Raw genomic sequence first — 23665 nt, 5'->3', positions numbered from 1 at the left:
TCACTAGAGCGATTTGTGGATTTGCAAGAAATCCTTATGCAGTCTATATCCGTCTAAACCTAAAATATTTGCATCTTATTCTTAAATAAGTATCTGTTCTTCACCATAGCAAGAAAATAACACAATTCAAGTATGTCTGGATATTCGTTACCGTCTATTAATAAATTTGAGCCTTCTATCCCTTTTATGGACACAACCGTATAATAAAGAAAACAAAATAATAAAGTGTTTTGTATGACATCTTATGAAGTGTAGTAAGTTGGATAAATGAAAACACAGCTTTAGAATATAACATTGCATAGTTTGCTTTTCCTTAGCCATATGCAACAACCCGTGTGTAAATGGTGGATCTTGCGTAGGTCCTGACAATTTGCAAATGTCCATCTTCCTTCAGAGGACAACAATGTACAATAAGTAAGTATGTTTGAATTAAAGGTCCGCAAGCTTGATATTTTTTTTTGTAAAATTACTGTGAATTTGTACAGGCTGACCTAGTCTTGTCTTCAAGTGTTTGCATCTACAGTCTTACTGAGAAAAAATGTAAACATATGTTAAAAACATGAAAAGAGGAATGTATTCAATGCTTTGATTTTGGTTTGCTTCTCATATTTTTTGTAGTTCTTAAATGATACTAAATTTGAATTGATATTTCAGATTACTTAATATATCTTAATATATCAATTTTCAGTGTCAGCCTAGTTAACATCACTCGTTGATTTAAGAATTTCGATCTATACCGGTAGATTGCTTAAACTTAAACAATATTTATTCAAGTAACTGCATCATGTGCTGTTGTATTTGTAGAGTTGTGTTCTCATGTTGCCCCATGTTATCCTGGAACATGTAGCAACCCATATCAATGTAGCTGTTTTCATGGCTTTGATGATTCAAATAGGGGATGTCTTTCATGTAAGTAGAAGATGAGTTGGATAGTGATTTATTCTTATTCTTCATCGGAAATTAAGGATACTTGTTTTAGAGCGTATTTTGCTGGATTCCCTCACCATGTTTTTCAATATATTACAAGAAACAAATGTATTAAACGGGTAAGTCCCGTTTATTGAATGTTTCGAGTCAGTATAAAGAATACGATATTTACATAGAGATTCTCATTGTTTTACTTTAAGAAAAAATAACTTTAGAAATGAACATTTAACAATTCCTCATTTTTTATTTCAGATGCAAAGCTTCCATTTAACAAATGATAGACTTTCTCACTATTTTACAAGTACTATTTTTAATCGTATTATAAAAACTAACACATTAACAAGTCACTCAAAGAAACCAAGGAAACGGGGAGTTTTTTCACAACTCATACTAAGCAGTTCTGTAATGATGTATAATTATGTCTTTACCAAACTGGAACTTGTTGATTTTTTTCTCAAACAGTTTCTCCATGACTCTGCGACCTTTGTGCATTAAAATGCTTCCATTCTTTTCCGGTAGAGTGGATATATATTTCATCGCTTTACGTTGGACAGTTTTATTGTCAGAAATCGGAGATATACTGTCAGCTCATTGTTTTTAACCAATGCAAAACACCATTCTTAACAGGTTATTACTTCCAAAGATACCGCGATTTGTTCACAATTTGCAATGACTTAATTTCATAGCAAATGTCCTTTTATCACTTGAACTAACTGCAACATATTCTGAAGAATGTTTTGAAATCTGCGCATTAAAATGTTTTCAATTTTTTTTTGTGAGTAAAAGATCAAACATCATATTGCTTTTCGCGGGACTGCAATATTGTCACCATTCACTGAAACACTGTCGGCCTTGACCCTTTCTCATGTTAACATTATTTCCTGTTTCAATCAAAATAATTTCAGTGTTGCATATAAGCTTTTACCGTCAAAGCATTAAATGGAGTTAATAAAAAGAATGGGTTTAATCATAATTTCTATGTAACATTCAAACCTATAACAATGATAAAACAATTACAGAAAAAAGAAATAAATTAATATATCTTATATACGTAACAGCCACTTCAAAGCCAAAGCCATTATAACTCGTAAGCCATTATGTATAACTATTATGTACAGAGCAAATATATGACTTCTCTACACAAATATTAGAGTAAATACCAATTGTTTTAGTTGAAAGTAACATGCTCGAGTATTCCATGCTTAAGAGTGATCCAAACATAGTAAATAGTACATAAACAGGCCGGGGACCTCTTGAATTGCCCGAGGTGCTCGAGCCATTGACGGCCGAACAAGCGGTGTTTCACTGTATGTAAAGTTCCTAAATTAAAGACCTGTAGGTAGTTTTCTATTTTTGTACAAACGTTATACAGACAACTAAAATGTGTTTTTGTTTTCTTTAAGTTTCAAGGGAAAATAACCCACCTGTAATTTCTGAATGTGAGATCACACTAGCAAAAATACGACGAACGGACCAAAAGCAACAATTTTATTTCAGGTATACATCAGTATATTAACTGATAATAATTCCATATTGTTTACTCCTGAATGCTCGGAGAGAGAGAGAGAGAGAGAGAGAGAGAGAGGGAGAGAGAGAGAGAGAGAGTGAGAGACGCTTTATCTTTTCATCTTTTCAACAAAATTAAATAATTAATTAAATAAAGTACCACTTTCGTTCAAACTTCTTTTCCACAGTCATCATTTCCTGTGTTTGTTGTTTGAAATGGGGACGAACTTAGAGTATGTACTGTAAAAATATGACCATTGAAGAGACAACTTCACAAAACATATTTTATTACCGGTTATTATTGCTAAACCTAAGGCTATCATATTCGCCGTTCTACCCACATTATGTATACTATTTTTCATTTAAGCATGCCATGCTCAGACGGTAAGAAAACGGATACGGTTTGGTGTAACCAGGCATTATTCAATTATGCAAAGTTTTCTATGAGGTCCCACTATCCACAAATTCCAAACTTGCCACCACCACCGTCTTACATTTCTTCTCATGGTTTTGGGATAGTTTACAGTGGTATCCATGTCAAACACACTAAGTTTCCAAGACCAGGTAGTTTTGTATAATTACGTCAGAATATAAATATAGATCTGCAGATATTTTTCAAAAGTTTGCTTTGTAGTTTAAAAAATTGAATAGCCTTAAACAGATTTTAAGATGCAATGATCAGCATACATAACGATTACAATTTGACAAATCATGAAAATTTCAATATAAAGTTGAATGGAAGAGTACCTCATTTTTATATATTCCACGAGACATATTTGTTGCTCCCAGTGAATGAAAAGTAGGACTACTATGTTATTTTTAAAGTTGGTAAAATATTCACAGACGCGCATGTGATTGTCTTTCTTTAATCAATCCACCAAAACAACGAAGCTGATGTCACCTGTCAAAATATTTAGCAATGATAATTTGTTTCAATCTTGCTATCGTTAGATTAGCGATATACACTTCAATTTGCACATGATTTGTTTATGTTGAATTTTTAAGATGATCACGATCGAAGACACGTTGCTTTTGATACGAACTACAAGTGCAGCGGGATATCTGACATGTCACCAAAGACAAGTGCAGCCCCATGTGAAATTATTGAAGAAAATTACAAGATAAATATTGAACACGACGATTTGTAAGTAGGACAGAAATGCTTACACCAGAGTCACCTCAAGTTGCTTACGTATAAATATTTACTAATACCATAACCGTTCTATGATTTTTGAAATTTTGACAAACATTTGGCTGAATACTTTATTCGAATTTGATTTAAAGGGGAGCTTGCAACTTTAATTGAAAACACCCAAGATTTTCATAAAAAAGTAAACTCTTAACTAAAGGCAAAGTAAGCTTACAAATTATGAGATCTTAGCCGTCTTTAAATGAGACAATTTATACATGTAGAGTGTTTAAAAAGCCTCAAAAAGAACAGACAAAGCAAAACATACACACATCGAAAATGAAAGCGAACAATTAAAATAGCAGAGTGGGACCCGATTTGGAACGGCCAACAGCAAGATTTACACGTACCGTCCACTGATCAATTCAACCTTTTATTAGTTATATGTACGAGTAGCAAACAAGCAAAATAATTGCAGACTCGTTTATCTGAATATGTACACGAAACTAATTCAAGCGATTGAATGATGAGTATCTTTAATGTATATATATTTGTAACCATGGTAATCCTTGCCCTAACTTTTAGTCAGTATATTATACATATTTCACACTAAATGCGTATGAACATTCAATAATTTGCGTATTATTGTCGTGCGCTCCGATTGATGATCACTTCCGGACATGCACAGAAGACCGCTCCAGATCTGTAGTGAGCTACATCGATGAAATACCCAATACTTCAAAACTCCTAGCACGGATTTGATAAAATATGCATTGAATGGACTCCAAAATCCGAAACTACCTGCAAAAATATCAACACATAGTCCAAGTAAGGGAAATTTACGGTGGCTAATTGCGATTAAAGAGTGTTGTGATGACAGAAAGAAAATCTTTTTTGGAAGCACATACTAGATGTGCACATCTGGGTAACTAGGCAGAGCACTAGCACACTCAGTTTGATTATGCTCATAAGGGGTAATGGATTGTGAAACACAAAAGGATCCACTAGAAAAAGCCACACCCTGAAAAAAATTCCTCTTGAAACTAAACCCCACAGCAGCGTATACAGAGCCGTTTTAAAAATTTAACAACTTCGCGATTTGTCTCATATTTTTTCGCATACCTTTATATGATTGAAATAAGCGCTAGAGGTAACTTTCCGACAAATACCATTTTAGATATGTGCAATCCATAGACTGTTTATATATTGAGCAGCTTCTATTATCTTTCATTTCCATTATTGTTTATAAAGACGTGAGTTGTCAGAGAAATAGATATTCTTAAATATTTCCCCTGGATAGATAAAATTTGTTTTAATCAAAAAGATGATTCAAAGCAAGAGTGTTACTTAGGTAAATTCAGTTATATATACTGATGGTTGTCTCTATAATCTAACAAAATACATTTTCATTCTACATAGCTTTACCGTGACATATTCTACTAAGAGCGGTGGCTACCGTCAGTTATATGACAGGAATAACAATAGGTATTACTCAAAACAAATATACAACGGCCAATCTACCAGCAAAACTGTGGAATTCAAGTTTGATTTCATAGCACCAACGCACTGTTCTGAGCCTTACTCACCAGTCAGATGTAATCATGGAGAAAAACCGATTGATGTAGGAGAGGACATAACGAAGACCCGTGGTGACATTTCAACTTCATGAATTCACGATTTCCACTTCACGAATTCACGATTTCCACTTCATGAATTCACGATTTCACGATTTCCACTTCATGAATTCACGATTTCCACTTCACGAATTCTCGATTTCCACTTCACGAATTCACGATTTCACGATGGTGAAATCGTGAATTCATGAAGTTGAAATCGTGAAATCGTGAATTCGTGAAGAGGAAATCGTGAATTCATGAAGTTGAAATCGTGAATTCATGAAGTGGAAATAGTGAAATCGTGAATTCGTGAAGTGGAAATCGTGAATTCATGAAGTTGAAATCGTGAAATCGTGAATTCGTGAAGTGGAAATCGTAAAATCGTGAATTCGTGAAGTGGAAATCGTGAATTCATGAAGTTGAAATCGTGAAATCGTGAATTCGTGAAGTGGAAATCGTGAATTCGTGAAGTTGAAATCGTGAAATCGTGAATTCGTGAAGTGGAAATCGTGAAATCGTGAATTCATGAAGTGGAAATCGTGAATTCATGAAGTTGAAATCGTGAATTCGTGAAGTGGAAATCGTGAATTCGTGAAGTTGAAATCGTGAAATCGTTAATTCGTGAAGTGGAAATCGTGAAATCGTGAATTCATGAAGTGGAAATCGTGAATTCGTGAAGTGGAAATCGTGAATTCATGAAGTTGAAATCGTGAATTCATGAAGTGGAAATCGTGAAATCGTGAATTCGTGAAGTGGAAATCGTGAATTCATGAAGTTGAAATCGTGAATTCATGAAGTTGAAATCGTGAAATCGTGAATTCATGAAGTGGAAATCGTGAAATCGTGAATTCGTGAAGTGGAAATCGTGAATTCGTGAAGTTGAAATCGTGAAATCGTGAATTCGTGAAGTGGAAATCGTGAATTCGTGAAGTTGAAATCGTGAAGTGGAAATCGTGAATTCGTGAAGTTGAAATCGTGAAATCGTGAATTCGTGAAGTGGAAATCGTGAATTCGTGAAGTTGAAATCGTGAAATCGTGAAGTGGAAATCGTGAATTCATGAAGTGGAAATCGTGAAATCGTGAATTCAAGAAGTGGAAATCGTGAATTCAGGAAGCAGAAATCGTGAAATCGTGAATTCATGAAGTGGAAATCGTGAAATCAAGAAATCGTGAAATCATGAAATCGTGAAATCGAGAAATCGTGAAGTTTTTTCGTGAAATCGTGAATTCGTGAAATCGTGAATTCATGAAGTGGAAATCGTGAAATCGTGAATTCATGAAGTGGAAATCGTGAAATCAGGAAGCAGAAATCGTGAATTCATGAAGTTGAAATGTCACCACGGGTCTTTCGTACATAACAAAGGTAATTTCAGTCTTGAACTAATAGCCTGATGGGTAATAACTCAATGACGACGTAAATGCGTTTTTAAATTTTCGATAATCCTTTACGCACTTATGCACGTTTGATTTGTGAAATGCGAATGGTTTATTGTTTGTGTTTATGTATAGAATATAATTTATAAACAATGACCGCTATGTTTGTATATCAGTGTAATATTTAACGTAGTACTTAGCATATTAGACTTTTCAGTACATTTCAGATGCATGTACATGTATATATGTATATCTCTGTTTTAAGCCCTAATGATTTACACCTGCTCTAATAATTCCATGCTCACTTTACTCGAACAAATATTTATTAGAATCCGATTCGACTTCGTTGGGATGGCTGGTCCGACGCTTTATCCAGAATTGGTTACTACTACCTTGAGATCTTCAAGTTGGAACCTAACATACATGGCGATCCTATAGAACTTGAACCACTGAAACCAATATATTCATTTAAGACAAACAGAACAACTCCTTTAAATTTTCCAACATATTACCCTCCACAAACTGGAATGTATTCAATTCTTCTGCAAGCATCCGACAAGGCGAACAATTCGAAGATTGCTCGAAGATTGGTTCTATATGACAACGATTCTACTATAATCCTTTCAAAACCTGGTTTTCTTTCGGATAAACCAGTGAATGTGTCAGAAATATCAATAGGCGACGGTGGTATGCACGTGATAAGTGCAATACAGGAAACGGGTTACATGTGGCAGACCACTAAAAATGGGACAAAAACACGTATTGTTTTAAACTGGGAGAATCACTTCGTCAACAAAATTTATGACAATGATAAGTTGCTGAAATTAGTTCTGAAATATCCTACACAATTTGCAGATCTTCAAGACGATGGTGTTCTAAGAAGTAAAAAGTAGGTACTATTTTTAAGACTTGCAGTACTCTAACGGCAGCCATGTCCCCAATCCAACATTTGTTTAAGAACTACAGTGTTACTTGAACTATCGCCTACATGTCCTGTTATTTTTCATATGAAAACTGAGATGTTAAGCAACACAAAAATGTATTGGACAGAAAGAGTATTAGCTCGTATCTAAACAATATTATTAACACCATTACCCTTGAGTTAATAATCTTGAGCAGGGCCGGACAGAAAACCACGCACTAAAGTACACACGGGTCGTTCCAAAGACAAAATCTAGTGACAAAAAAAATGTTCATGACATTTTTCCTTTCAAATTTAAAATCTTGAAGGCATCATTAAAATTTAATATTATTTCAATATAAAGTTACAGCGCATTTAAGCTAATTACAAAACACATTAAAGACGTGACGTTTATAACGTCGTGTAAGCAGTATGACGACGTCTTACGTGGCCTATTTATTTCATAGAATGGCCCAAACTTATTCATTTTTTTCTAATTAGATTATTTATTAATTTGGTTTTATTTAAACAGGTATGTTAATCTTACAGATGATGAGGGTGCGAGAACTCGCAATGCTATTTCCAACATACATGGCATTGTCAAATTCGAAATAAATCGAGTTTTCACAGACGATAAGCAGGTATGTTTTCATTTTTATATGCCCGTACGGACGTATAATGCTATGACGCCGGTGTCCGCCTGTCTGCCCGTCCGTCAGCAATTTTGTGTCCGCTCTTTAACTCTTGAATCCATGTTTAGGCTTGTGGAACAGATCCCGTCTGTAACTGTGTTTTGAACACGTGTTTTCTGGTACCACAGACGCTTGATGTTGATAATTGTTGGTTTCTCGTGCCGAAAGAAGACTTAAATAGATCTGCAAGAATCGACGTCAAAGTCTATAAACAGGCTGTTCTTTATAAGAAATTTTCAACAAATGTAATGTCACTTACGTTTCATAATTAAAATATAATCATCAATTTACAGTTTTAGTCTTAGACCACCTTGATACAAGTGAGCTTCAAATTCATCATGTCATTTTATTAGTCAAAATAATTCGACGTTCAGATTGTTTTATATTTGTGACTGGCAATCTAAACGTAAAAACTTTGAAGGACCAAAATTATGGAGGATGAATCACAGTACACAGTCATGTTAAGTTATTGGTTTTATCGCTTGCGCATATTGGCGTGTATACGCGGTAAACGTCAATCGTGTACAGTAAATACATATGTTTAAATCACCAGTAAATTCGTAATTTTGGATATTATTTAATAACTTTTACATAAATCAATGAGGAATTGAATCCCCTTTTGATACATGTAAGTTTTATTTGAATTTATGGCCAATGCGTAAAATAATCGGCATTTAAGCCTATAGCATGTAAAGCGTTGGCAGCGATGAAAATTTCCTCAGAAATTGCTTCAACTAATTTTGTCTTTCAAGTGTTTGACGCGAGTGGGGATATTGCCCATATGAAACAATTATCTCAATATTTCCTAGGATTGCGTCAAATTAGTTGGACTAGTCATTTTATGTACTTTTCTAAACCCTTCATCTCTAAAGTTAGCCTTAGGAGACTATATTTTTGTTTTGATCACCTCTACTTCCTGTTATTTTCTGGCTAATACTTAAAATATAATTGTCTACGGCATTTGCAAAGATTCCACCTAATCTGCAAGTACTTTGCCAAACTGCATTTTATGCTCAAGTCATTATTTATCCCCAATCATTAAATTTTATGTAACTGACAAAATTTGTTATTACTTCTTTCACTCGGGACATGGTGTCCATTGAATATTAGAGTGTCCACAGAAGAGTTCTGCTCAAGACATTGCTTCGGTATGAGGTCTGTTGTGCATTTGATTACCTCACAAAAACAGATTAATGGTGGATCAGACCAAGTCTACTTTTATGTTTCCAAAGGATATCATCAAAGATTTGATTGCCTTTTTCTCTTGCTTTTCGTAACATTATCATGATTATTGCTTTTTCAGATAACGCGTTTAGCGGATTTGAATGGTCTAGAAGAATGTGAGTATGCTCTCCCTTTAAAGGCACTGACCTCCAGATTTTGGCTAAAAATATTAAAGTTTGGGCATATTATGAACATTAGAATATGAGCTTCTGTTTTTAAACTATTTTTAAAAATGCCAAATCAAGAAGAAAAAAGATGACCGCGTCGGAAATTAAAAAAGGACCGCCGCGGCAATAACTAAGTTTTCCGCTGTCGCTACCAATAGCGCTATGGATGATTTAGTATTCAATGCGCATTAAATGTACATATTTATAATCGTGACAATTTACCTCGAGTAAAGCGTTACAAACCCTTTTTGATTTTCATCGTTAAAATTAGTAAAAACAATTAAATTCTCATGTGTTTCCGTAGCATGTAGTCTGTCAATAATTAAGTTTCAAAGCATTCATAAGGAAATAAAGCATTAATTTTCAGATATCTGACAAAAAAATCTCACAAAAAGGTCAATACTTTAAACGTAGTAATACAAAACATTTAGACATTTTAAACAAAAGCAACGGTTAATCTCAATTCTGCAACAAGTGTTGTTTATCGTTTAAATCATGTACTTAATCAAGCAATTGAAATAAGTCACATACAAGGCTCATGTGTCTTGCATCTGAACATTTTGATCCTTATATTTTTAAAATTTCATCCTACTTTATTGGACAATCAAAGATCCTGTACATTTACAATGAGAGTGATATCATACCTCGTTTAAATCTTCAACAAAGCAAGTACCAGAATAGGTAAGAGTGGTAAAAGAAACTACTAAAGATATATTACCGTATTTCTTCTCTTCTAGTATAATAGCTAACAGGTAACTGCTGTCAGAACATAGTTTGTGTTCAAACATCATACGTTTAGTTGCATTTTTGTTTAGATTCTGGACCTACAAACATTCGAGTTGAAAAAAATCTTCCCGGAGGAGTTCGACTTGTATGGGACTTGCCTAAAACAGCGTCTTGCTATGGGCGAGCTGATATCGATATCATCTTAGTTAATTCGGATGGAAGCATAAGACATGTGAAAGTATACAATGAAGGGACATCCATTGATTTAGTTGGACTTGAACCGGATAAAGAGTACAGTATTTCGCTAAAACTTGGATACAGGGGCACAGAACTTGCCGCACTGCCTTATAAATTTAAAACCTGTCTGATCTTGCCATCAGCATTATACATATATACCCATCTAATGGTGCATGTTTGTGTTCTTCTGCACAAAGGTCTTACGAATTGGACGTGTATGTTCAATTATTGACACGCAGAGGTTTTCCTATTTATTTTGCAAGTAAACGATCGATTCATTAAGTATGTTCTGCTACGCTCTTAACTGAATTAGATAATATATTACTTCTTAGTTCTAATTTTTCATATTTTAAATAATAAATATGAGTACCACTAGGAAGTGTCACTTAAAATGCTACATAAATATATTACAAGTGTATGCGTAACACACACATTCACTTTTTTCTTATTTTTGGGAGCTGCGTTCTTATATTAACATACTTATTCTATTTAGACATTGTTGACCTTGTATTTATAATCTCTTGTCACGCACTCCGTGTGTATTCCTCATTTAAATCAGTTGCATAAAGGGAAACCATGGAAACAGGTTGGCCGACTAGATTGTTTAAGTTACTAGTTTACAATGTAATATACATTTAAGAACTTATTTTTGATCTTCTGTTAGCGAATGGTTTGTATCCTGTGTCGTTAGATTTCGATTCATAGCTTAACGTTCTTTAATTCCAGCATCAAGAGCAAATTACTTAGCTGGTGGTGTTATTGCAGGAATTGTTGTCAGTAAGTATTTTATTACTATTAAAGCTTATTGTGTTTACATCCGCGATTTAATGAAATTAATATTGGTTTTTCGCTAAAAGTAAACTGGCAGAGAATTTAGATTTATGTACATCGGATGGAATACTTAATTATATATACGCCTTGGTTTTGCCTACAGGTTGAGTGCCCGTTGTCAGGAAACACCTTTTGCCTTTTGCAAATATTTGCTCATTGTATGAATATACAAATAAATTTAGCTTTACTGCGATGGTTTCCAGTAGATACATGTTTTTTTGGCAGGTGTTTTGGTGATAATCGGTATACTCATTGCGGTATTTGTGGTCCTTCTAAGGAGAGGTCATATGAAGCCTGTACGAAGAGGTTTGACAGCTATGTCAGTAAAGTATCAGAAATCAGTGGCAGGAGTAAGGGCGAGGGCAAGAAATAACGACTACGTAACTAGGAATGTAAGTTTCCATTGTATCGCAACATATTCTCGAGCTGCTTTTGTATTTAATACAAATTTTGTTCACAAGTAGTCTTCAAACAAAAATATGCGAAGAAGGAAATAATATTATAAGATTCTTTCACTAGTTGTAGGTGCAGATGGGATATCTGGCTCGAGGGTGACTGTTTAAGCGGTAACGAGGCTCCTGTCGAGTTACCGCGTCAACAGTTACCCGAGAGCCAGATATTCCCATCTGCACCTACAGCCAGTGATTTTATCTTTTTCCTGCATGCCATTCTCAACAATTAATAGCAAAAATAAATTCAAACAAATGATTTTCTTGTAGCACTTTTTTCTTATAATAGCGTACTAACAAAGCGCGGGAACTTTACGTCCGTAAACAGGAAGTACGTTATAAAGTCGAAAACAACGTAATAGTTCCGGTTTTGTTTTTATCATCTGCATTAAAACGTTATGCTATTTCCGTAAAATGATGGGTTTTTTTTTAATCGAGAAATATGTTATAAGGAACAAAGAAAAACTATCAAGGTATTTGATTTTTATCCCGATAATTAGGTAAAACATCGTTTTGACAATTGTTTACTTCTTTTGCAATTACGTTTATTCTTTACAAATGACATTCATTTTAAGAGGGACAACTCCTTCAGAATATTGTAAGTATCCACTTCTATAAGCGTGTATGTATTGGTCAGATAATCTATTTAAAGCATAATATGTAAAAACAAAAGTAAACATACATAAAAATGATTTTTATTCAGTTATTTTATGACTATTGCAGATCAGTACTGACTCTTTATATATGTACGAAGAAGTGGATTTTAAGGACATTCAAAATTGGCATTTGGAACGAGATGATGTCATTTTTGAGTCGTTGCTGAAATCTGGCAACTTTGCCGATATCTATCTTGCCAAATTAAGATCATCAAATACGACAGCGGTAGCAAAAACTCTTAAACGTGCGTAAATTTAAATATTTAGTCCTACTTTCAAATTTCAAACTGATTGTATAGAAGAACGTTTGTTTAAAAAGCGCTTGATTTCGGGGGGTAACTAGAGTCTTTTATGAATTAATGTAGAACATGACACAACTCCAAGACCGTGATCGGGACTTTAACGGCGATCTTCGGGTTAACATAAAATTTAATTGTCCGACTGTCTATCGTATGTTCTTTATACAAAACAATGCATTTTATAACAATTTAGTGACAAAAATGCAAATTAATTACAGGTTTATAATATGTTTAGTATGTTCCGATATTTAAGCTAACCAATATCATTTGTAAATTATGTATGATCTTAGAACTTTGCTTTTAGAGAACTACACCGAGCAAGACGAACTACTGATGAAGGCAAAGATAAACTTTAAATCTATCGAGGTAGGACAGAATGAAAATGTGCTTCGTTTTATCGGTGCTGTAGTCACTGAAACCGATGGTAAGTTGTTTTGATTTTTTAACTGAGATAAATATCTGTTCTACAAGCTGGCAATTCAGATACACATTGCATAAAAAATCTTTTTTTACCCTCGATTGCCCTGAAGTACAGTGGAAGTTTGAAGTTAACATTACTTACAGTACCTGCTGTATTATTAATTCGAATGACCGTTTTTAAATACATATTCTTTAATTTGCGAATAGACCACAATATGCCCTTGTATAGATGTAATTTCTGTTCATAAGTGCAGTTTAGAGAAAATATATACCTCACTGTTTAAGTACTGACTGTCAGTTATTTGTTTTGTGCGCCTGATTTGACACAGATCTCTCCCCTAACTGAGGGGAACACCAACGATAAACGTGTAGTAAATACATTTATCTTCCCCCTACCCAACCCTAAACAAAAATGAAAGACACGGGCGCATAATGGGAAAACTGTTTCTATTCAGCAAACTTTTAGATCATTTGATGGAGTTATTCACTACTTTTGTACAGTTAACGATATAACATAATTTGTTTAAATGCAAAACATAACCAAAACAAAACAAAAAAGAATTTAAAACTTTACATTGAAATGTCATACTCATCGAGAACATCTGTAGAGAGTAAGAGTTTTTAATCAAAAGACATCTTTGAAAATATTACATAGAACTTTACTGAAAAAAAAAAACGATCTTGCATATTTATCTGTGTATGTGTTCTCCCATCTCACTTATTTTCGGGTTCTTATTCTCATTATTCCGCTCGGTTGTAATAGAGCGCAGGTGGTATAGGGGCTTGAGAGGTGTTGTATATTTTATAACCTTTTGTGAACAGACTCGCTCAATCAGTAATCAATTTGTTTGCTGACGTGTATGGACGGCTTCGTTTTTTTTTTTTTTTAATTTTGCTTTTACTATTGGAATATTGTCATTTTTTAATGCTTGTTAATTTTTTTTGAGAATAACAACTCTTGTCCAGGCAGATATGTTTCGTTATGTTTCCGTATGGTCTTTACTCAACAATGATCCTCCCAAGACTTTAAATTAAAATTGAATAAACGAGCTTAATTTCATAAATATCACTCGGTGAGCTTATGCATTCATGAATCAGTCAAACAGTTCATGTAACAAAATTTTTTTCTTCTTAAGTTGGACCATTTATAATCTATGAATACTGCGCAAATGGACAAATGCGAGACTACCTGGAGACCATGAAAAATAATGTGACTTTAGAGACATTAGAACTGCAGCTGCGATTCGGACTTGGTGTGGCACGTGGAATGGATTATCTTGCACAGAGAAAGGCATGTTAAGATTAATTTTGATACATTTTTATTAGTATGATGCTTACTTTCAAAAATAATATTAGTCCAATAACAGTGTTACATTCGTCCTTTTAAGAATGACAATTTGTTGCCATGAATGTCATTTTTATTCTTGTTTTAGAACAACGTGTAGATGGAGTTAAAAATTCTATAACACATTTTCGACAGATGTCTGCTTTGTAGGAAATTCCTATATAGTTTCCTTTTTAAAAAGAAATGTTGAAGAATCTTTGCTGTGTGTTTTAACACAACATCTTAGTAAAATGTTAATAGATTACTCATTGATTCGTAGTTATATGTTTGAGTTGTAATATACAGACTTTATTGCTGCAGATTGTACATCGCCGCCTTGCTGCCCGCAACATTCTTCTAGATTCTGATCTTGCCCCGAAGATCACTGGATTTGGCCCACAGCCTAATGAAAATGACAATGCCGATGGAAACGCAAAGAAAAGGGTAAGTTATTTTTTCCTGTGTCGTGGTCAACAATGTTTCAGTTAAGTGGCACTATTGAGCAATCTCGGCCATTGCACCAACAGCTACCATAAGGCTCAGTCACACTACACCGTATAGCGTTAACGGACGTCCAACTTAAAGCAAAATGTTAATCCGTTCGTGTCTGTTCCATGCGATTTTTTTCCGTTTCTCATGCGGCGGCTGCGCTCGTTGTCCGGCGACGTTTATTTCATCCGGTGAAAGGTTTTGATTATGTTCAAAGTTTAGAACTTACACCACCGGACAAATTTGTCCATTAGATGTACGGTAGAAATGCGCTGATATGCGTTTTGTTCGTTACTCGTGCTTTCTCTTTGCGTTTTGTTCGTAACTCGTGCGTTCCCTATACTGTACTTGTCCGGTTCGCATCCGTTCTTGTCCGATGTACCTAAGTCAGGGCCGGACTACTACTGCAACGGATGTAACGTATGTTCAACGGACGATAACTGACAAGAACGTTTTGTCAGTTTTGCAAGCGTTGTGCATACGTTTTACACGGTACAAGTCCGTTACTGGTACAGTGATATCCGTTAATTGAACGTTGTTCGTCCTATATTTGTGCGTTAATCTTGCAGTCATTGTGCGTTAAATATGCGCCCCATAACCCGATCGCGAGAGCACCGAGCAGCAGCGGGTGGATGCCTTTCGTCACTGGATAACTTTCTGCTCTAATGTTTCTATACGTTTGGCGTCAGTTAACGCTGTACGGTGTAGTGTGACTGACACAATACTGCCAACTGTACGGCGCATATCGAAGATGATGGCGTACGACATTAGAAAAATTTGTATTTGCCATAAATAAAACGGAGAATGAAGTGCCTTGTAAACTCTTAGCTCTTTTGTGTATTCTCTAATGTGGTATTTTATCGACTATTCCCCTGATCTATTATCTTACATTTGCAGGTAAGAATTCCTTGAAGTGGATGGCACCTGAGTGTCTTAAATCCACAGCTGGTGCCACAGAAAAAAGTGACGTATGGTCATTTGGAATTGTGCTTTGGGAAATATTCTCTTTCGGTAATATATTAATATCATGGTCTTTTTACGTTTAAATGGACAGTGAATTATACTAAAAAAATAAGTTTGGCAGATTATTTGCGACATTTTTACTGATGATCAGAAAACAATGCAATAAACGGTAATACATTACATCAAGAACATTTACAAAAAAGCACTAAATATGTTGCTATTGGAGATAATGTTTAAGCTATTTGTGATGTATTTATTTAAAACAAACTCTAGGTTTGTTCAGATATATTGCAGGTGATAGCCCATATGGTAATATAAGAGGGCGAGAACTCCCGGCAAAGCTGAAAGGCGGTTATAGACTACCACAACCTGAGCAATGTGATGACAAGTGAGTGTAACATGTATTCTTTTGAAACGCTATTTTTTTAAAAAATTGGCAAAATTGATAATTTTCAAGTTCCATGGAATTGGTAGTGAATTGCTATCATCTTTACAAAACATGAAAGATGAATTTCGTCTCCTTCTTTGCTTTACCATTTACAAATAACTTAATACAATTTATCAAATGTGTAATGGCGTCCATATACATTGCATGTATTACGTTAAGACAAACTCTCACAAAATCCTTATATGTCTGCTTATCATATTTGTATTCCATTTGTAATAGTTTTATCGTTGTTAACTATATCTACTTGGCAAACGCATTAGACTTTAATGATTAAATAAATAATATTATAAAACTTTGCATTACCCAGATGGTACAGTGTTATGAAGCAGGCTTGGTCAGAAGATCCGAAGAAAAGACCTGGCTTCGAAGAGATAAGGAATACACTGGATGTAATATTCGTGGCTGCGCCAACAGATGACTACTACTACTACAGAAAGTAGAAATGAACTCAAGAAACAGTTTGATGTTGTTTCAATCGGACCTGTAATAAACGTCTGTATAGTGTGCCTAAGTAATGATTTAACGACGACTTTAGCCGCTGTAAATAATACAGTAGCAACTTCTTTCTGAACTGTGACATGATTCTGCGATTTCTTCTACTGTGATTTTATTGTCTTTGTTTCTCCTATATGTGTTTATTATATTTTATTTATTACATAATGTAATAGTTTTATTTAAATTTGTCTAAAAAAATAGTTGACGGCTTTTTCATGCCAAGCATATTTTGAAATATTTGGTATACTAGGATATCTGGAATTCCTATAACATCTTATTACCCAAAGCATTAACAGTATGTACGAGTATACCATGTTAAGGAACATACCTAATGCAATTATAATACAGCGAGTCATAAGTCAGCAAATGAGAAATTTGAGTTACCAAATTGATTTCGCAGAAGTGTTAACTGTAAATTGTGGGTTACTGATGCTGTTCTGGTTTACTTGGTTGCGAATATAATGCCTTATCACTGTCATCCTCTGTACTGATCGTGTGTGCTTAAACTCTCGTGTTTGCATGCAAAGAAGTTTATTGTGAATTGGTGTTAAGGCGAGCAGAATTTTGTATATTTTTATATTTTATCAATTCTTTCTTAGTCTAAGCATGTACTCTGTTTGACAGTTGTCCTACAATGAACAATGGCCGTGGATATGTGTATGAAATGTTTTGTTTTTGTATATTATAACTGTATTTCTCTTTCTAGTGTCTCGTTCTGTTCTGCAAATCTGGCACAATGAAATGTATACTATTTTTCAGTTTCTTTCTTTCCCTTACAGAAAAATAAAAACTGTCTTTTGAGGTCCTGAAAGTAAAGATTTCATTACATATTTTTAAAAATGATTCCAGTTCTGTCTACTGCATTTTGTATTCGAGATGGACCTACTTTACGATATACGGCGCCTGGGAATATGTTTTAATGTTGTTCAAATCAAACATACTTTTGAATCAGTAGTTTAAATTTGAATGACAAAAATGCAATAAAATCCTTTGATACGAGGGCTGTTCAAAAATAACGTAGACTTTTGCTGTCAAATATTGCATATCGTGTAAATAATAATGTGAAATATATCGTTGTAATTCGGAATCTTTCTGTAATTTGGTCATACATGTTTTTGTAACATTTTTGCTGATAGGCGAAGCGCGTCGACCTTTATTATTACCATAGCTACGCATAACTGGCGCAGTCGCTTTTTGATCTGTCGTGATATGAATTCGATTGCCAATGTTCGCACTAATAGTACACTTTTTTGCCCCAAAATAGGCCAAAGAGCAACAACACGTTAGGGCGACATGAACCTAGAGTATCGTGCCATTCCGACGTGGGAGATGGAAGAAAACAACGTTTAAACTAAGTGTGTATTACTGTTTATATTGCATGAAATGTCGTCATCGACTCGCATAGATAATAAGACAGTTGCTTAGTTATGTCGAACAGGAACTGAAAATCATAATTTAACGAAGCAGACGCCACAACAATTTTCAGTCATCTGTGTCGTTAGCTTTGAGTGGTGCAAACGATGCTCAAATTGTCCAGAATTGCTTAAAAACAGCGGAGACGGGGGAGAAAACAGACAAACTTCGAATGGACATTAACGCCAAATTGATGTATGTTGCCGCACATAAAGACCAAGCACTCACGTTGAGTACCCTGTCCGAGATGCGTGTCATAAGTTTTCATACATTTTAGTATTAAAACAAAACAGCTTGTAATGACTTAAGTATTGCTCATGAGAATCTATAAAATAAATTTATAAATATGAATTATTGCAAACTTAATGAAAGGATCACAATGAAGGCACGACGTCGTTAACGTTGAAATATAATCGCCGTGCGCCGGGTTCGTGTAAGTGACTGTTTCCGAGGAGGCATAACTCCTGAATGCGTAATCATAATCATGTTAAATTTGCAATGCAGTTAGTAGAAAGATTACAAATTATAATGATATATTTCTTGTTTCGTTTCATTTAAGTATATAAAAGCTAGAGAAAAAGTCTACGTTATTTTTGAAGTGCCCTCGTAACACGGAAATTATTTTCACCTCCAGAATGAAACAAAAGATAAATTAAATACTATTAATTTTATACGTGTAAAATATGGAGTAGATAGGAATGAAAGCTGACATATGACATCAGCGATATTATTGATAAGCTGTTCCAACGCTAAAAGAACGTAAACTAAACCCGTAACAAAACCACAATCACTCACTAGAAAATGTAAATACGTTTTTTGTAACCATTTGTTTTATGATTTAAATAATAAACAGTTTCAAAACGTTATTGTTGTTGCATTTTAATCTATCAAAGCCACCATAATATGACGATTATATACTTTTATTGATAATTCATATAGATAACAGTATTATGGATTGTTTATTTAAGAAATAATTTATAGCAAAAGAGTGCTTTATCACTATTTATGCACGATGGGCAGTTATACTCACTAGGGCGCAGACCGATTGAAATTATTTGTACGACGTATTACCGACCGAGTGTATAAATAGTGTTAAAACATCCATTTGCTATTAATTATTAGTAGTTAGAAACATGATGTTTTTGGCATTTTGACCCCACTTGACCTTTTGACCCTTGGTGGATGGTCAATGCCGGACAATTTAAAACCCCACGGGTTTTTAAAAACCAACTAAGAATTTTTTAAATACTAGTTTAAAAAGGGGTTTTCAAAATAAAATTTTTTGTTTGAAGAAAGAAGTTTTACTGATAATATAAACCCCCATTTGTTATAACAAAAAAGGGGGAGAAAATGATAAAAGCTCCTTTTTGTCTTGTGGGGAAAAATGAAAGCAAAAATCTTTTAAAAAGTACTATAAAAAGAGGTTTTTTAGATTTAAAAAAGAAATTTTACCTTTATTACCAAAAAAAAGGTTTTAAAACTTTCCAGGTAAAATTTGTGGCCAGGAAATCCTTTAGTACGGACCCCCTGTCAACAAAACTGGATGCGTATTTTGGGAAAACGCGACTTTTGCTTGACGTGGTTTTTTAAAAGATTTACTTGGGGAAGAAAAATTGTTTTCCATTTAAAAAAACCCAAAATCAAAAAAATTTGGAGAAAAGATTGCAAAACTTTGTTTTTAAAACCGTTCAAACGAAAATAAAAACTTGGGTTGGGAAAAAAAACGAAAGTAAAAAAACGGGAAAAGGGGGGGTAGAGTATACCCCGGATCACTGGGTGATGAATTAGGAAAAATTACACAAACCTTTAAAAGGAAATTTGGGAAAAACGAAGAGTGATTTTTTAATGTATTGTGTTACTTGGTCAGTGATTTAGTTATATGAAACCTTTTAAAAAATTTAAAAATAAGGAGTAAGTATTGTTAAACGTTATTGAATATTTAGTAATATGTTTGGGGTTATTCCATTAAAAATTTAAAAACTGGAGAATTGTTCTGAAGTTTTTGAAAAAAAATTTTAAAAGGCGTTTCAGAAATTTTTAGGGGTGGATGAGGAAAAGTTTTTTAAAAAAAATTTTGTATTTTTGTTTAAAAAAAAAATTAACGTCCCTTTTCATTTATGAGGAAAGGCTGAGTTTTTTGGAAAATTTTTGAATTTTAAAAAAGATATGTAAATATTTTTCGCAAAATCTTTAAATTTGATATTTGAGGATTGGTTTGTTAAATATCACAAACAAAACTTCTAGTATAAAAATAAACCCCAACCCGAAGCTGTAAAACTTAAATAAAAGTACGGTTTATTTTTAAATTTATACGGTGATTTAAAGACACCAAAAAGTAAAAAAAAATTTAAATTGGTGATGGGTTCGCTTAAGCAAATTAAAAGATTTTCCAAAAAAAGGATTCACCAAAGGGGACAGGGAAAATTTAAAATTTTAAAAAATTTAAATAATAAAACCCTAGCTTACTTATTAAAGATTTAATTAAGGAAATGTAAAGGGTTTAATTTTAGGGACAAGAACTTTTCCCTACTACCAAAAAGTTTTTAGAAGGGAAGAAGTTATTGACGGACTTTAAAAAAAAACAAGCTTTAGAAAAGGGAAAGGGGTTTATGCGAAAAATTTAATATTTTGGGTTTTTTTAGCGTTTTTGAAAAAATTTTTTTTTTAGAAAATAAAAAGTTTAATTATATAAAGGGTAAAAAAATTAATTTCTAATAATAAGGAATAGAAACATAGATAAATTAATTTTCATTTAAACAAATCTAGCTGCTGCTTACAGAAAAAGTTAAAAATTTTTGTGGGAGAGTAAGTATGGATTATTTTTACAGAGGTGTTTTTGGATGTTCAGAGCATTGATTTGTTCCCAGTTTTCCTTATTTGTGCAGTTGCTGGCGCTGTTCCATAGAAATTTCCCATTTTTACTAACGATAAAATTGCGCCAAGAAATTTTTTTTAAAAAAATCATCACAAATTTAAAAAACTTATAACAAAGAACGGATTGGAAAAGTAAATAAAAAAGATCCAAAAAAAGTTTTCAGGTATTTTTAAATACTTTTGAAATGCAGAAAGAAAAAAATTATTCAAACCTTTGAAATGTTATAAAGGAATTTAAACTTAGGTTATAAAAGCAAAAAAGAAGAAAGATTGTTTTAATGATTTTTAAAAGTTTATTAAGGATTTATTAAGATTTTTCTTATTATTTTATATAAAGGAAAAATTTATCTTGAAGGTAATATTGCTCGGAAAAGTACTTTTTTTAGTTTTTTAATGATATAATCCTTTTTAAATTTTTAATTCCAAAACCCAAATTCACAAAGAAAAATTGTTGGACCCGTGCAACCGAAGGGGTTCCGCTTGCAAGTTATAATTAATTTTTTTTTTGACTTGCTGTCAAAAACCCTTAAATTTTTTTCCTTTTCAGCTAAACTTTAAACGTAAAAAAAATGTTTTCTTCGAAAAAACGTTTGTGGTGTTTCGTTCTTGAACGTTGTTTTTTAACTACGAAATTTTTTTCAAAACAACTTCCGACAAGGGTGTTATAAATGACCCCGAGTGGGCGTTACAATTTTTTTTAATGTCTTTTTTAAAAACCAAAGGGAAAAAACCCCAAATTGAGGATTTGTTTATTTAAAACCGACCAGAAATTTTTTTAAAAGATTCAAAAAGAAACAGAAGGAAGAAAACAAAGTTGGTTTAGATTTTTAAAAAAAAACTAACCAAATTTACCGAAGAAAATGGTTTAAAAACAGAATGTTCAAGAAGTAAAAAAATTTTTAACTTTGATAACAATTAGAAAAATGTTTTAAAAATCTTATTCAAAAAGTTGATAATATAAAAATTTCTCAAATCAAATAATTTCATTAGGTCTTTTTTTAAAGATTTTTTTTATAAGTTATTATATTTTGAGGGTTTAAATGAAAGGTAAAAGAAAAAACCCAAAATATTAGCATTTTTGGAGAATAATAAATTTCAGATAAAAATTAATTAAAAGAAGTTCTTAAAAAAAAATGTTATTAAACAAAACTTGATCAAATAGTTAGCGAAAATTTAAAAAAATCCGTTATGTAAATTCAAAATTTTTAAGTTTCCTTATTTTTTAAAAAATAATTTATTTGAGGGAAAATTTGGGTTGTCTTTAAAATAAAGAAGAAAAAGTTAAAAGATTATGTGATTGTCCCGCCCAAAATAATTTAGAAAAAACCCAAAAAAAGTTATTGTACCGATGTGAATAATGAAAAAAAACATATAAAGCAATATGCAGGTTAAAGCTTGGTATTAATTCGGGTTTAAAAAAAATGTGCTGCAAAGGAAAAAACCGAGTAAAAGGGAATTCAAAAATAATGAAAAAATATAGTTTAAATATTTAAATTCTTTTTAAAAGATTTTTTTAACCCTTTATTTATTTTTTATTTTTTAATTTTTTTTTTAAACCCTTTTTTTTGTTTAACGAATTTTATTTTCTAAATTAATTTAGAGGAAATCGAGAGATCTAAAAAAACAATATTTAAAGAAATTTGAAATTAAAATTACATTTGAAAGATCCAAAAATCAATTTTATTTAACTATAAACGCTCTTATGAAAAATATTTAAAATCTGAACTTAAAATTTTTAAAAGGTATAAAAAAAAAAAACGTTGTTTTAAAATAATTTTTTGTAAAAATGGATAAAACTGATACAATATAAAAAATAGCTTATTTTCAATAAAAGGCTTTAAAAATTTTTTAACAAAATGAAAAAAAAAAAAAAAACTTTCGTCAAGTTTTGTGAAATAATAATAGAATGGAAATTGGATTTTAAAGGGAAAGCGGGGAAATAGAGATTTGATGCCATTATAATAATATAAGTTAGTCCTTTGGGCTGTTTAAAGTTTTTAGAATTCCAAAACCATTACACATCCAATAAAAGGGGATTAATAAATTAAAGAATGATTTAAGAAGTTTTAGATGGTGTTTTGCTAAAAATTTTCCTGTTGAAAAAAAACCCTAAAAAAAGTTTCAAATAAAAATATAAAAAACGTTTGATTTTCTGGAAAAAAATTTCCTGTAAATTTAAATCAATACCTAAAATAAAAGTTTTAAATAAAAATATTTTTAATTTTTTTTGGGGTTTATGAAGAAACAGGTTTTATCCTTTGACATATCAAAATTCAATACGAAGAACACTTGAATGTTTTTAATTACTAATGAAAAGTAAACTGAAAAAATTTAATGATGATGACGTAAAAAGGCTAAAGCCTGTAGAAAAACTTTTGTTTGGAAAAAAGATTTTAAATAGATTAATGTTTAAAAAAGCAAAACATGCAATAAAAACATTCTGAAAAAGCGTCTGCAACATTTTTCTAAAAAAAGGGAATTAAAGCATATTCCAAATTGTTAGCT

General features: G+C 32.6%; 3 protein-coding genes across 6 annotated transcripts; all 3 read left to right on the top strand.

Moving 5' to 3' along the window:
- Positions 1–377: 377 nt before the first annotated feature.
- On the top strand, positions 378–6701 carry LOC128546751 (uncharacterized). The gene is made up of 7 exons (XM_053518041.1): positions 378–414; positions 805–909; positions 2331–2424; positions 2801–2997; positions 3439–3577; positions 4982–5211; positions 6688–6701. The coding sequence occupies exons 4-7, from the start codon at positions 2802–2804 to the stop codon at positions 6699–6701; spliced, it is 579 nt and encodes a 192-aa protein (XP_053374016.1). The 5' UTR covers positions 378–414; positions 805–909; positions 2331–2424; position 2801.
- LOC123530914 (fibroblast growth factor receptor-like) lies at positions 6214–19152 on the top strand. Of its 4 annotated transcripts, XM_053517201.1 has the most exons (10): positions 9521–10553; positions 11226–11276; positions 11556–11722; positions 12503–12680; positions 13039–13158; positions 14291–14445; positions 14800–14922; positions 15865–15978; positions 16225–16318; positions 16686–19152. In XM_053517201.1, exons 3-8 carry the CDS (start codon positions 11618–11620, stop codon positions 15877–15879), a joined length of 696 nt encoding a protein of 231 aa, XP_053373176.1. In that variant the 5' UTR covers positions 9521–10553; positions 11226–11276; positions 11556–11617; the 3' UTR covers positions 15880–15978; positions 16225–16318; positions 16686–19152. The 4 variants fall into 4 exon arrangements, with proteins under 4 accessions (XP_053373172.1, XP_053373173.1, XP_053373174.1 ...); XM_053517197.1 differs by lacking the exons at positions 12503–12680; positions 14291–14445; positions 14800–14922; ... (1 more) ...; positions 16225–16318; positions 16686–19152 and adding exons at positions 6214–6541; positions 6882–7441; positions 7986–8094; positions 9449–9485 and having other exon boundaries at positions 10352–10553; XM_053517198.1 differs by lacking the exons at positions 13039–13158; positions 14291–14445; positions 14800–14922; ... (1 more) ...; positions 16225–16318; positions 16686–19152 and adding exons at positions 6214–6541; positions 6882–7441; positions 7986–8094; positions 9449–9485 and having other exon boundaries at positions 10352–10553; positions 12503–12643.
- On the top strand, positions 15885–16818 carry LOC128546749 (tyrosine-protein kinase receptor Tie-1-like). Its single transcript, XM_053518040.1, has 3 exons — positions 15885–15978; positions 16204–16318; positions 16686–16818. The coding sequence occupies exons 1-3, from the start codon at positions 15885–15887 to the stop codon at positions 16816–16818; spliced, it is 342 nt and encodes a 113-aa protein (XP_053374015.1).
- Positions 19153–23665: the final 4513 nt, after the last annotated feature.

This window comes from Mercenaria mercenaria, chromosome 11, assembly GCF_021730395.1.
Source record: "Mercenaria mercenaria strain notata chromosome 11, MADL_Memer_1, whole genome shotgun sequence".
Classification (NCBI taxonomy): Eukaryota; Metazoa; Mollusca; class Bivalvia; order Venerida; family Veneridae; genus Mercenaria; species Mercenaria mercenaria.
The sequence above is the reverse complement of the archived record's forward strand: the minus strand, read 5'-3'. Positions and strand labels throughout refer to the sequence as shown.